At 37.0% G+C, this 15,260-nt stretch overlaps 1 protein-coding gene and 1 long non-coding RNA gene across 2 annotated transcripts; both read right to left on the bottom strand.

Annotated features, from left to right (window-relative positions):
• Positions 1-994: 994 nt before the first annotated feature.
• LOC124262835 lies at positions 995-12,408 on the bottom strand. The gene is made up of 4 exons (XM_046697403.1): positions 12,250-12,408; positions 6,026-6,112; positions 4,452-4,526; positions 995-1,137 (listed from the first exon to the last, which is right to left on the bottom strand). Exons 1-4 carry the CDS (start codon positions 12,326-12,328, stop codon positions 1,100-1,102), a joined length of 279 nt encoding a protein of 92 aa, XP_046553359.1. The 5' UTR covers positions 12,329-12,408; the 3' UTR covers positions 995-1,099.
• A 1,315-nt stretch (positions 12,409-13,723) lies between these two features.
• LOC124262836 lies at positions 13,724-14,043 on the bottom strand. The gene is made up of 3 exons (XR_006894704.1): positions 13,909-14,043; positions 13,872-13,875; positions 13,724-13,814 (listed from the first exon to the last, which is right to left on the bottom strand). It is a non-coding gene; the product is annotated as an uncharacterized LOC124262836 (long non-coding RNA).
• Positions 14,044-15,260: the final 1,217 nt, after the last annotated feature.

The following is a 15,260-nucleotide window of genomic DNA, read 5'->3' on the forward strand; positions in this document are numbered from 1 at the left end:
ACTGCAAATCTCATGCTCAGTATCCATAACAGATAATACTAATCCCAACTAGTAATTTAAAGAACACCATAGAAACACTACTTTTGGTCCAGAGTGAGTGAGTTGGTTTTACGCCACTTTTAGCAATATTTCAGCAATATGACGACGGGGACACCTGAAATGGTCTTCCCACATATTACCCATATGGGGAATCAAACTCGGGCCTTTGGCGAGTGTCCACTTTAACCACATGGCTACCCCATCACCCCACTTCAGGTCCAGAAGGAACATGGGCAGATGGGTATTTCCAAGTGACACTTACATGATATTTTTGCTTCCGAATCCCCACAAAAAGGTACCGATCACATTGGCAAGAGTTGTTAAGTTCAACCATATTTACTAGAACTAAGACTTACAATGAAAGACCAGTATACACTTATCTGTCTGTGACAATGTTGAAAATCCTAAGTAATAACAGCCGATCCCAAGCCCTTTGTTAAACATCAAAGATGGAGCCTGCATCCTCTTAATTACACATTCAAATACAAACATCCTTGAGACAGGGGATGCTTCAATTTACGCCAGTGGATCTAGTTTAAATTGCATATCTTTTAACCATAATTGTTCAGATACATTATTATCGATTCAACCATCCCTCAAGTAAAGATTTTAAATACTTGCAAACTAACCTTGAGGGAAATTAAAGTTTCGAAAAATCACCATAAATTGGCACAGATGAGTGTAACAAATTTACAGGCATTATGTGTTTTGACATGCATTCAAAATCATTCAGTTATCGCTGTATTACAAGAAACAAATGCCTACTTATAAGGTATGGTAATTTCTTTCTTGTCGGGCTTTGTAAAATTTGCACCCAAAGAAAACAATAGCCATAATGCCGGCACAGAGGACGATTCCGCCAATGAAGGATGGTCCATCGAAGTGTTGGGTTGCCTGTCTGGCGGTCGTTGTAGTCGTGGCAGATGTCGATGTGTTTGTACCGGTAGGAGGCGCGGTTGATGTCGATACATCCGGTGTAACTGATGACGTCACAGGTACAGTACTGGTTGATCCATTTTGCGTGGTAGGGCTTGTTACGATGGCTGTAGGAGTAGTAGTATCATTTTGGGGTGGTAGTGGGTGTTGTCGGTTCTTCTCCTGAAGAATAGTGAATGCACGAGTTAGCATGGTCAGTAAGAGTGAATGTAAGAATGAGTGCAAGGTTTCAAATGATGCAGAAACAAAACCTCAATATGGACACATATATACATGTGCCATTCAACGTTAAGACGCACGTTACCAAGAAAACAAATGAGATCCCGTTGAAGGTTTACATTCGGGTTAAATATCTTCCCTATATTATTTTAATTAAATGTGTGATTATCGTAAACGACATGGGGCAATATGAACGACGCATTTCTACTTCCAATACAAGATTAGAACAGCACATCCAGAGGAAGCTGAGTAGTCATCTGACATTCTAAAGATGCATTGTGGGAATGTGGACAAAGGCTCCGATAATGAATGTTTACCGTTGTTAAAGTTAAACGTAATTTTTCCATTAGTGATGTACGTTGACTGAAGCAACTGCAAACCAAGAAACAGGGTGCTACAGAGTTAGATTTACTGTATCAGACTGTACTGGGCATTGACAGCTGACATGCATCTAGACATCGGATAGCAAGAGTACGTTTGATTACGAGGGGGCAGACTAGAATGGTGTAATGACATCAATACAGTATGACATAATGCAAAAGTGCAAAAAAAATACTTTATCGCCTGATTAAGTAACGTCAGCGCCTTTGATCTTTTAGCAAAACATCTTAGAAACAACAATATTACATCCTGAGAGATTCACAGTAATCATGGTTATAAGCATTCTCTTCCCACAGAGGTTACTCCTGTCATATCTTCCCTCGTAACCTCTGTTCTAATACGGCCCTTTCATGGTGTGAGTGTTCAAGACTCGTGATTGGAGGCAATCCGATTTAGTTGTGCAATCAGCGACGTTGTTTCAAAAGTGATCATTCGCAAGGCCTCGGTAATTTCCGTATGCTTCGAGAAAACTAAGCCTCTTCCCCTGCGTGATGCGCAAACGTTTCTTCTTGACAGAACTCAGTCATGTTATGGCGGATCAGTGGCGTCTCCATCGCCCTCGTTGACAACGGACAAGCTAGCCATTAAACGTCTTGTGTGTAACATCAATACAAGTCCCCGGCAGATGGGGGATATTTGTGGCCCCACATTTGCATGTGTTAGTCAAGTTGAATCTAAGTCGATGTAACACGTGTTCTGATTGGATAGAAAGAAGGGAGATTATTCGTGTTGCGATCTTTTGCGGCTAGGGGATTTTATGAGAACCGGGAAATATGGCCGTATTAGAACAGAGGTTCGTAGGAAGATATGACAAGTAACCTCTGTGGGAAGAGAATGGGTAATAAGCACAGTACCCTGTTCTTTACAAGAAAGATCACTGACCAACAACAAAAGTAAATAGAACATCTTATTTACTCTATACTCAGTACAAAACACTCTCGTTCAAATCATAATTCCTCTAAGCCAATTGATTCATATCATACGGATCTACTGGATCCCAAGGTGCGTAGGTCAAGGCAAAACTCTGATGTAGCACAATACCACTTTAACAACCACTTGCTTCATACATATAACAGAACTTTGTTTTTTGTTTCATATTACCAGGCAGAGGCCCAGATAAGCTGCGTATCTGGGTAAAATACGCATAGAAAATTTCAATTACGCATTGAAAAATAACTGTTGCGTACCAATTACGCATTTAAAATGTTCGATACGCAAAAAGTGTAAAACAAATGCGTACGGAATATATTTATAAAAATCGCTTGCGTAATGAAAAAGACATTGATTGCTATCAAGTTGAACTGTTAGTATAGGACAAGTGTTGTACTGTCAGTATAGGATGAGTGATTTTTTTATGAAATCATTTCCATTATATTTAAGTTGGTTTTGATTAGGTATGACATAAGGCAGGACATACCTGCTTAGTAAACTTACTAAATGACATAATACTTAGGTGAGTAAAATGACTGAAATACGCACATATTTGAAGCAGTGGGTAACGGAAAATGAAACACCCACTCAACATTCATAATACCCACTCCATCAAAATACAGTGGGTACAGTACCCACATGAGCTAAATCGTATCTGGACTGACTGACTGACTGAGTTTGGTTTTACGCCGTTTTTAGCAATATTCCAGCAACATCACGGCGGGGGACACCAGAAATGGGCGTCACACATTGTACCCATGTGGGGATATCGTATCTGGAGCTCTGACCAGGGGCTAAACAGCTTTTTGAGAAGGGGGGGGGCTGGGGTTGTTTTTTTTGCACACACTTGAGAAACCGAGGTGCACACTTCATTTTCACGGGTCTCTTAATAAACTTTCATGACAAACGTGGGATGCGCACCCATGCACACACACCCCTGATCCGCCTTTAAAGCCATGCTTGGATTTACATCATATTCAGCAATATTCCAGCTTTAAGACGTGATTGTCAGCGAATAATCAAGTGTGGACCACACAATCCAGTGATTGACATCATGAGCAGACATCTGTAAACTGGAATACAATGACATGATCAACTAGACCAGCAAGCTTGACCATTTGATTCCATTTTGGCCAATACACACTGTCAACATGATGATTGGCATTTTTGTTTCCATAATGTTATATCTTGTAAAAACTGCTCCCAATCTCCATGGTCTCAATGCCAGTTATCTCAGCTGCCAGTTTGTAATAATTTTTTCTCAATGCAGCACTGCTGTGGCAGTACTGACCTGTAAACAGGATTTGTTGTAATCAATTGTTTGCAATTGCAGCATTGATAACTGTTGTGGCAGTACAATCTCATACCCAGAGTTCCTTGCGGCCAGCTAGCATAGTGCCTCTGCCACAGGCCAGAAAAATGTGACGATTCGTCACATCTTGCACCGTCCATTCAATATAATGAACATATTTCTTAACTCTTTTATTTTTGACGAGCCTAAACATCTAATTAAACATCTTTGATAGAATGGCTTAGTTTCACTGAGAAAATATCCTAAAACATGTAACACTATTTCGATTTGCGTAGCGATCCTTTGTTTATGTAGGTTGTACGGTTCCATGTGCTGTCATCGAAGCCGACAGGGATTCAACGATGCAACCAGTTTGATATCTAAATATGTACTGTCATAAATGTTACTGTCGCAGTTGTGGAAGAATATATATGTAACAATGTAAAACACTGTAAAGTGCGCACCGAAAAACTTCCGTAAGGCCAGTCTCTTCTTATTATGAATATGCGCGTTTGTTTACAAACAAGAGAAAAGTCCGGTCACGTGATATGCAAATTAGCCTGTGGCAGTGATGTTATGTTAAGTCATCGCTGTGCCGGAGTGTGGTGGCAATACTGACCTGTAAACAAGATTGGTTACCGCATTTCAAACTTACCTCTGCATGTCATTGCCAGAGACAGGTTTGACTTCGGACAGGTTTGTGTCATGTTGATTGTCAGATTGAAACAGCCTGTTACAAAGAGAAACATTAAATATATAAGACGGGAACACAAATCACCTTATTCACGCTGTGCCCTGATTCAGAAATCATGTGCATTTGATCGGATTTACAACACTCAGGTTACCTGGTTGATCTGACACAGTGGAAAGTCAATTCTCATAAGTAACATACATAGAGAGGTGCTGACACTTGGATACCTATAGAAATAGTTCAAAATCCAATTTTGCGTCAAAATACATTCTTTATTATTTACATTCAGTCATCCGATTTTGTTGTTATCATTGGGAAACCTGTTTCTAGTGAATGAGTGAGTTGGGTTTTACGCTGCTTTTAGCAATATTCCAACAATATCCAATGGTGACGGGCGACACCAGAAATGGGTGAGTGAGTGAGTTAAGTTTTACGCCGCACTCAGCAATATTCCAGCTATATGGCGGCGGTCTGTAAATGATCGAGTCTGGACCAGACAATCCAGTGATCAACAGCATGAGCATCGATCTGCGCAATTGGGACACCAGAAATGGGCTTCACATTTGTACCCATGTGGGCAACTGAACCCGGGTCGCCTTAACCACTAGGCTACCCCATCGCCTGCTTCCAAATACAATATGAATAATGTCAGTAATGTTTATTCTGATTGGCTGTCAGTTTTGTGTTATCCAATCAGACCACATGTTACTTTATTGAATATGCATGTATAATCTGTCAGTGACTGCATTAAAGCAGGTCAGCATCACAGCAGTACAAGGTAATTTGTCATCTTGTTTCAGACATTTCATTATCAGTAGACTTTACATTTCAGGACTTGAATTGTTTCTTTGTTGATTTTGAACACCACATATATTTACCCATACACAAGTGAGTACGGTTTTACGCTGCTTTTAGCAATATTCCAGCAATATCACGGGGGGGGACACCAGAAATGGGCTTCACACATTGTACCCATGTAGAGAATCTAATCCCGGTCTTCAGCGTGACGAGCAAATGCTTTAAGGCCAAAAACAAATTATGTCTGCTTCCAGTAACCCTACCAACCCTATACTAACACCCTCCCCACACACACACACCCACCCCCGACCCTAAATCTTTTTTAGCCAAGTGAAAATCATGACTGGATTGCATTTCACCTCATCATTTTCATCCAAATCGAGTATGATATTTTCAGGTTTTTCAGTGTAAGGCTAAAATGGATTGCATTGAATTGGCATAATGGGCTCTCACTGACAAAATCTGCAAATAAATAATGATTTGATATAGTCATCTTTCAATGTTTCGTCACAAGGCATCGTCACTACATGATATGGTATCTTTGAAGACCTTCTCAGGTGCCCACCTGGTGCTACTGAAAAATATAAAAAATATGCAAAAAAAATAAATAGATGAAACCGACCCACCAACCCTATTTTTAAAAAGCACTTAATTGGAAACGGACACACTTTATGGGGGGGGCCTAACCACTAGGATACACCACCCCACTAATAAACTGTCAATCAAGTTCTTGTTTATACCTGATATACTATCGGTTGTGCAGTTCAGGAACATACAGGCATCAGCACAACAGTTTGCAGAAAGGTTGTGAGTTGTGCAGTCAACATCTGAAACAAAAGGGAAAATACATATGTATTATGTGCTACATATGTTTTATTACCTACGAGGGTGAAACTATCGGGGGTTCATATTTTTCATACGATGCTCTGGGGCAAAATATCACTTGGTGGCGGGACGTCATGAACAATGCTGTGACGGTACGTTTCTTCTGTGACGTTGCATTCTACATGCAGTGATGGCAGGTAGCCAGCCTACGTTTGAAAGTAGATTTTGGTTTATTTTCCTCAATTTGACGACTTTGGTAATTAACAGAATATTATATGAGTGCCCATATCATACTACATTTACAACACTCATGCCTAAAAATCGGTATATCCCTAGCTCTCGCTCATGGGCACTCATATAATATCCTCTATATATGTACATTACCAGTATTTATATCCTGTATATCTGTTAGTCAACGTTCACCAGACGAAGGGGCAAGGAAAAGCCCAGAAACGTGTATAGAATAAACAATAAGTGGACATCCATAATATTTTGTCTTATACATATTATCATGGGTTTACAATGTTTCTGTAATGTCCAAACTCCAGTAGTTGAAGAAGAATTTATTTCGGTATAAAGGCCTTTGGCCCGTGTACAATAAATGCAAAGTGGTATATGATATATAGACAATAAGGTTTAAACATATACATGGGTATATACATACATGTCTCTCCTAACATTGGATAGAATTCCTTTTAGATAGTGCATGTTTAATAAATAGTGAAATTTTTATAAGTAAATTCTTATCTTTGCATGTTAACAACTTAGGATATTTGCTTAAAACAGATGGACAATTAAATTCTGGTAGGTGTTTGCTTCTTAAATTTGCATATGCATCACAAAGAAGTACAAAATGTAATTCATCTTCAAAATTATTGAGGTTACACATTTTACATATTTTGCTTAACCCACTGTCATCTTGACATCTTACGTTACATAGGAGAGGCAATTGTTGAATACGTAATAAGCATAACTAACGGCGATATTCCTTTAGATGTACATTAGAAATATTGTATTCAACATCCAGTAATGATTTTAATGATTTGTAATAAGATAAATGTGCTGATTCATTTATTTTGCTAAACATATTTTGCTTTACAGAATAATCAAGTCTTTGTTTAAATATAGATACAAATTCATTTACACTACCAACTTCTTGGCTTACCACACAAAACCAAATCCATACGTGTTTAACAATATTCTTATATAAGATGCCCAATTAATTCTGCTACAATCATAAAGCTTTTTCAAAACGCTTAGGGGTGTCTCATGCAGGATTTAAACCAATACTCTCAAACCCAGCATTCCACCATCAAAACCACTCAGCTCCAAATGGATGTCCGACAACTGGTACAAGGGATCAAATAACATCATGGTATAATAGGGATTATTCTTTTATATTCCCTTAATATTTTTGCGTTGCATCCCATCTGGGATTCAACCCACACTCTCAGAGAGATATATTTAATCTCAAGCAAGAAACTATGAAAGCCTCAGTCGCTGTTAGATCGCTGATTTTGTGTGCTGGCAATTAGGTGCCCTACTTTTTACAATAAGTATAAAGCCTCTTTAAGTACTTGTAAATTTGTTTAGCATTTATACAGGATCAATAGGACTACACTCACTCTCACAATGTACCACAATGTCAAAATAACCAAATATTCACCATATCTACTGTCTGCTAACAATAGGCGACATTCATAATTGCGATTCCAATGCATTTACTTAGACAAGTCTCTGAAATGAACATACTTTACAGAAAAAAATAATTTAAATTAAAATTAGAAATACAATAAAAAGGAGCCCAGAGACTTTCTTCATTTAGACTTGCCACATTTTTAGGCGTGGGCTCTCTTGGATACATTTGCTTCAGGGTCTGTATGACAGACTATGCATCTACTCTTTTATGACTGTATAAGCATGATAAGCATGCTTTGTATATCTGCAATTTCACTAGCCATGCACAGGGATTTACATAGACTTTGAAAAATGTGAGTCATGGTGACTCAAAGTATATGTTTTTGTGAGTCATTTTCAAAATATTTGAGTCATGAAAATATTTTTTTCAATAAAATAATTTCATTATTAATTCTAAATAAGGGCTATTTTGTGATAATATTGCCTTCTGTTGTAAACAACCTTGGTGTACAGGGGTTGAAATAACCCATTGCCCGATGCCTGAGTCCAGTGTTTTTTTCTGTCAGGCAAGCAAATTTGTATATCACACTGTACCGGTGTCCAGTTGATTTTCCAATGTTAATTATGTTGTTTATTTAGAAAATCAACAAGAAAACGGCCAGTACAGTGGAAAAATTATCAAGGCAAGTTATTTTACTTGTGCCACTGTACCAGAGTACACTAGCAATTTTAAAGTTATTTCCACCCCTGCAGAGTAGTGCATGATTACTTATTAACACATACTCATTAACTCATCTATTCATTCATAACAAAGTTGAATGTAATGAGTGAGTGAGTATGGTTTTACCCCGCTTTTAGCAATATTCAAGCAACATTACAGCAGGGGACACCAGAAGTGGGCTCCACACATGGTACCTATGTGAGGAATCAAACCCGAGCCTTCAGCATTGCGAACAAACTTTTAACCCTCTGGGCTTCCCCACCAGCCCTGAATGTAATGAAACAGTGAACTACACCGGTAATGATATTTGTCATGATTTAACTTGTAACAGTAACTTCAAGCAAGGTTGGTACATGCATAAACAGTGACCAACAATTGTCACTGTTCTGTTTTGAGTTGACTATGACTCATATGAAAAGGAGTTGTATTTTACAAAATTGTTGAGTCAAATACTCAGGAATTATGTGTCATATAAAACCCTGCATACATATACTGAAACAACAAATCACTGTAGCACTTGTTAAAAGGCTGAATAATAGTGAGTGAATGAGTTTAGTTTTACGTCTCACTCAGCAATATTCCAGCCATATGGCTGCGGTCTGTAAATAATCGAGTCAATGACATGTGTCTGTGTTGAAGACTAAGTTCATGTTTTAATGAATTGTCCGGTTTATAGTGATGAACGTTTTAGTCTTTTAAATACTTGTGATAGCCTATGTCAGAATTTTAGTAATCTTACTGATATACAAAAAACTGCTTTTATCCTGTCCAATAGCAATATCTGTTTTATAGCTGCCAAAACTTGCCATGTTATTTTAAAAGGAGAAAATCCGTATTATATAACTTTTAATTATTGTTATTCATAATACATGTACATGCAATTTTTAAAGAATTTTAGTCTCTCATAATTCCGTATGGAATGGCCCTATGTAAATATATGTTTAATTAGTTTGTATATATGTATAACAGGGGTGAGACTTTAATAAATAAACTATCTGTCTGTCTGTCAGTCTGTGTCAACCAAGTCAGCAAGCCTGACCACCCGATCCCGTTAGTCGCCTCTTGGGACAAGCATGGGTTACTCAAGACCGATTCTAACCCATATCTCCATGAGTGGAATCATAAATAACAGAGATATAATTATGTCACTGGTGACATACATCATTTATATTGTTACATATCATATGTTTATGTTATATAAAATGCTTATTTTCACTGATAAACACTGAAGTGCATATCAAACATGTCCTGGAAATCATATCAAGTTACATGTATATATCTAATATATATCAACAAAATAGAATGAGCCAAAAACATAGTTTAGCATGCTTAGAGCTGATGCTATCTGGTGTTGGGACTTATATTATTACTTCTATCATTGAATATCACTGAATATTTTCACAGCAAATATGTTTTTATATCAGATGAGATATTACACAGGAGATATACATGGTATATGTATATGTTTAGTAACAGGTACATGAAATCTGAATAATCTATTATGCCTATAGGTCATGAAAGCAAAGCGTAAAGGTGATCGTGTTTTCATGGCTATGTGTTGATTATTTCATGGGAAAGTGACACACGATACTAGTGATTGTTGTAGTTGCAAAATGTCTAAATAACATGGAGACGTTTGTAATAAAATCAGGACTGTGAATGAATATGTCTTTGAGTCTTCATTTCTAAAAGTGGGGCGGTTGGGTAGTCTAGTGGTTAAAGCGTTGGCTCGTCACGCCGAAGACCCGGGTTCGAATCCCCACATGGGTACAATGAGTGAAGCCCATTTCTGGTGTCCCCCGCAGTGATATTGCTGGAATATTGCTAAAAGCGGCGTAAAACCAAACTCAGTCAGTCAGTCATTTCTAAAAGTATATTTTACTGTCTTGTCTGTTGTTTATGGCTACAGAATTGATATCACAATTCAGTAAAGGGGTTCGATGTCAGCACGGGTACATCAGATATGTACTAGTGTTGGGAATTGGTTGAAATGTCACAATTGATGATTGGTTCAATATCAACGACCAATCATCGGAAAAAAATTGGTTAGCGTCATTTTTTAGATTTTCCTATTCAGGTTGTAGTTGCAGATAAGTATAAAGAAAAAAACATTTGGTTCTCTGTTGTTGTTTTTAGAAACTGCACAAATTACATTTGCAGATTTCACATCCAGTGTAAAATGATTCAGTTCCAGTGTAACATTAACTTCCCAGATTCTTCAAGAAATATTCAGTCATGACTTTTCAGAAAGTGAAGTGAGTTTTCTTAGAAATAAACACGTTTTCAGGCCCTGACAACGTCCTAGATATGTTCCATGATCAAGTATTTCAAACTCTATTACAGCGGTTCCAAAATCGTTTGTGTTCGATTATGAGAAAATGCAGATCGATTGCTTGGTCATTTGGCCACTGCGACCAATCTTCGATTATTTCAATTAATCGGACCACCAGTGGTCCACTAATATGTACCCCAGGTAAATTTCTGTGTACAGAAACGTACCCTTGCCAAAATCTGAATACAGAAACAACTCAAGGACTGGTCCATTCTACATTGTGCTGTTTTCTTGATCGGAGCTGTCATAATGTTGTATTAGTTACATCTGATTGCGTTATATAAGAAACAAGCATACAAAGTAACAAATATTCCATGATGCACAAAATACCAATCCAGGGTTTTACATGACACGTGATTCCTGCGATTTGATGCAACAATGTTGTAAACGACTCTCAAAATATTATCATATGAGTCTAGCTTGACGAAAGTTTTATTCGTGGCCCTCACAATTCAGCTCAATAAAATCAATTTGACAAGCCAAAAATGATATTATTCGATGATAGCTTGACAGTAATCCTGGCAGTTTGAATTGAACAATGCTGTAGTTTCATTTGGTGGTGTGACATACACAGTTACACACTGAGAATGATTAACACAAAGAAATATTAAAATTTTCATGACTCCCAAATATTGAAAATGACTCCCAAAATAAATATTGTGAGTCACCATGACTCCCATTTTTAAAAGTCTGTGTGAAACCCTGCACTCGCAATCAGTTGAACAGTAGAAACTACATACGGTTTTGGGTTTGTGGAATATGGACTCGTCTGCCATTTAAGGTACCAGGTATGTTTCTGTATTCTGAATTTGTTTGGGGTATTTTTCTGTTAGGTGCCTGTGCCAACAACGGATTCTTCAGCTTCAGTAAATGAATAATTGATTTCAGATATTTCAAATGTTTGGCTTTGTCGTAATTGGTTACGTCGTATATCCATTTTTGTGTTTAAAACATTGTTGGTAAAGATATACAGTATTATCCCTTCTCTTTAGGTTACAAGGTAAACGATGCTTTTAACTGCACTAATCTCTAAAAGTAAAACCATATGTATTTGTTAGCGGGTAAGATAATGTAGAAAATCGGTTGTGGTTACACTGTTCGTGTGTGAAGTATACTCCGAGAGAGACTAACATTTCGACTAGAGCATCATATTCCTAGTCAGGTTCATGAAACTTAATCTAACCTGGTCACTGGTTGGTGACGTACCTGGGCCTATTGCCAATAGGGTCTCGATTCAAAATGGCCATTACAACGAATCCACATAATTCGGCTACATCATTACGAGTATATAACCTCTCGGCGCTATATAGTCGATATGAGGAAACGCAAAATCGTCTTTCTAAACCTCGCTACTGCAGACGACTTGTGATGACAGGTGTACCATTTAATGAACTTTCGGTTTCAAATCACTGGCGATCTCTCTCTTAATGGACAGTTTTAATATTTACCTTCACCGCGACTTGTTGACAGAAAACACAGATGGAAAGCAAAGGCGATGAGCAACGCTGACAACACAGGTCGAATCATTTTCTTGGCGCTGGTCAAACAGAACGTGTAGACTGTGACCTGACGATCGGGTCTTCCTTGAAACGTGTAATGGAGTTGTACTTCCGGGCTTATGCGCAGTTAATATATATTTTTATCAATGAAAAAAACAATACACACAACATTACACTATCAATTCATTATATCTTCATGGCAAAAGTGTATATTCTTATTTCATAATATTTTGTTCGTATTTTGCAGGAACGCAGTAAACAAGACTTGCCCGGGCTCTAATTCATTTTTCGAAAGCCGACCATTTCACGAATAAGATTAATAAAAACTAATTTGACGATTTGAATGTGACGTGATTAAGATAGTAAATATCGAGCAGTGATAATAACAATTCAAAATGCAAGAATTATCTTATCAAATATTAAAAACTGCATAGAAAATAAGTACGTTATTGTGGTCGAGACCACACCCAGTCATGCTATCAATAAGCAACGTTCATGTGATAGTGACGCATAAGTCGCAGATGTTAATAACCATGGTTTCATTTTCACATATATTTATCAGCTTTTTTCAGAGAGCTGTTATCAATATTCTTTTATCCAAACCACACATGTGCACAATAACTGTTTGACACATAATGGCTGTTTCGAACAAAAACTAACCCTTGGTAAATGTGTTTGACTGAGAGAATTTACATACACATGGATCTGTTTCAGAGCCATTTGATCAAAAAGATTGATTAAATCGACAGCTACTCGTGTTTATCAGAGTAAGTAAACAAGCACCGGGTCTGTGGTATATATGTTCTGGAGTTTATACTGCAACTGATTGATCTGGTCCGACATCTGGTTAATTTGCAGTACATCAGGATATATATATTGTATACCGCGCGTTAAGTTGAGTTGGGTTGAGTTGGGCTTTACGTCACATCGGCATTATTTCAGCCTAATGGTGACGAGAACAAATCTGCATTAATAAACATTGTAAGTACAGAGTCAAAATGAGTTTTATTTCAAAAACATATATTCATTACATTGTCATTTAAAGACACAAAAAGGCATAGCACTAAATTTAAAGGCAGGCAATTTGTTAGTCATATTACACAGTTACAATTTATGATACAGATCAACTTCCCTCAGGTAGTTCACTATCAGATGAGCGCTCACCCGGGAGAACAGATCTTTCAGATTTGTTGCATCATAATGTGAGTCCCTTGCAGACGACAAGTCCACACAGTCAATCAGAATATGTTTGATGGTGAAAACCTCATCGCAAGAGACACACATGGGGGGTCCATCCCCATCCGTTTTCAGCAGATAGTCATGTGTTAACCGACTGTAGCCAATACGAAAAAAAAAGATATATGCCAGGATTACTTATTCTAATTGATTTTGAAAAAGCTTTTGACACAGTTTCAAAAGATTTCATCAATTCAGTCCTTAAGAAATTTGGCTTTGGTCCCCAAATAATACGCTGGATTAATCTACTAACATATCACACAACTTCTTGCGTGATACTTTCTGGTGTCCCCCGCCGTGATGTTGCTGGAATATTGCTAAAAGCGGCGTAAAACCAAACTCAGTCAGTCAGTCAGTCTTGCGTGATACAACATGGCCACTTATCTGACTTCTTTGAAAATGAAAGGGGTTGTAGACAGGGAGATCCCTTATCACCATATTTATTCCTCTTTGTAGCTGAAATCTTGGGATGTATGATAAGAAATAATGATAAAATTAAAGGCATTGTTACTGATGATAAAGAATACACGTTAGGCCAATATGCGGATGATACCGAATTATTTCTTGATGGTAGAGATGAGAGACTTTATGCAGCTATTGAAACAATCAATACTTTTTATAAGATGTCAGGTCTGAAAATAAATATAGATAAGACTAAAGCTTTCTGGATTGGCTCAAAGGCAGGCAGTGAAGAAATATTATGTAAAAGTTTGAAAATTGAATGGTATAATGGAGAGTTTGATATTCTGGGAATCAAATTTACCCCAAACCTTGCTGATCTATGGGTGATTAATACAAGAAAAAGACTGGAAGAAATAAACAGATTATTAGCAGTATGGAGAAAAAGACATTTGACATTGATAGGAAAAATCACTGTCATAAAAACATTAGCCCTTTCAAAATTAGTACATATTTTCAGTTCATTGCCCAATCCTCCAGATGACTTTATTAAATCCCTTGAAAAGATATTTTTCAAATTCATCTGGATTGATAAAAATGATAAAATAAAAAGAATCACAATGAAAAGATTAAGGACTGAAGGGGGACTGGGTATGGTAGATATAAAAATATTTATTGAAGCTCTAAAATTATCCACTTTTAGGCTCTACTGTAAAATATCATCCGACAATAATCCTTGTAATATACCGTATAATGATATATTCAAGAATGGAGCAAATATTGACAAAATACTCAACATTGAAAATCCTTATTGGAAAGATGTTTTAAAAGCATGGAACAATTATTGCAAAAAGTTCAATGCTGATTCTGACAATATTGATTACATTCTTGCAGAACCATAATGGCTCAATCATAATTATGAAAACCCTTGCCATGTTATTATTCATAAGGGCGGATAAGGGCTTATTGACAGTAAAGGATTTATGTGATGAACATGGATTTATGCCATTTGATAAGTTAAAGATAAAATACAAAATAAGAGGGACACTATTAGACTATAACTATCTACTTCACATCTTACCTGATATTTGGAAAAATGTTAATAAAAGGACAAGAATCATTCCTTTCTACAATTTATACATCAATGTTTACCAAAGAAATATGTTAAAGCTCTCCAAAGGTTCAAGAATATTTTATGACAAGCTGATTTCTAAAAATGATAAACTTGAAATTTGTACTAAATGGGAAATTATATTCAATGACTGTGAGTTTGATTGGTACAAAAATTTTAACGTTTATAGACATGGATTGAAAGACGTTTCAAT

This window comes from Haliotis rubra, unplaced genomic scaffold (genome assembly GCF_003918875.1).
Source record: "Haliotis rubra isolate DU_JTF1 unplaced genomic scaffold, ASM391887v1 Scf858, whole genome shotgun sequence".
NCBI lineage: Eukaryota > Metazoa > Mollusca > Gastropoda > Lepetellida > Haliotidae > Haliotis > Haliotis rubra.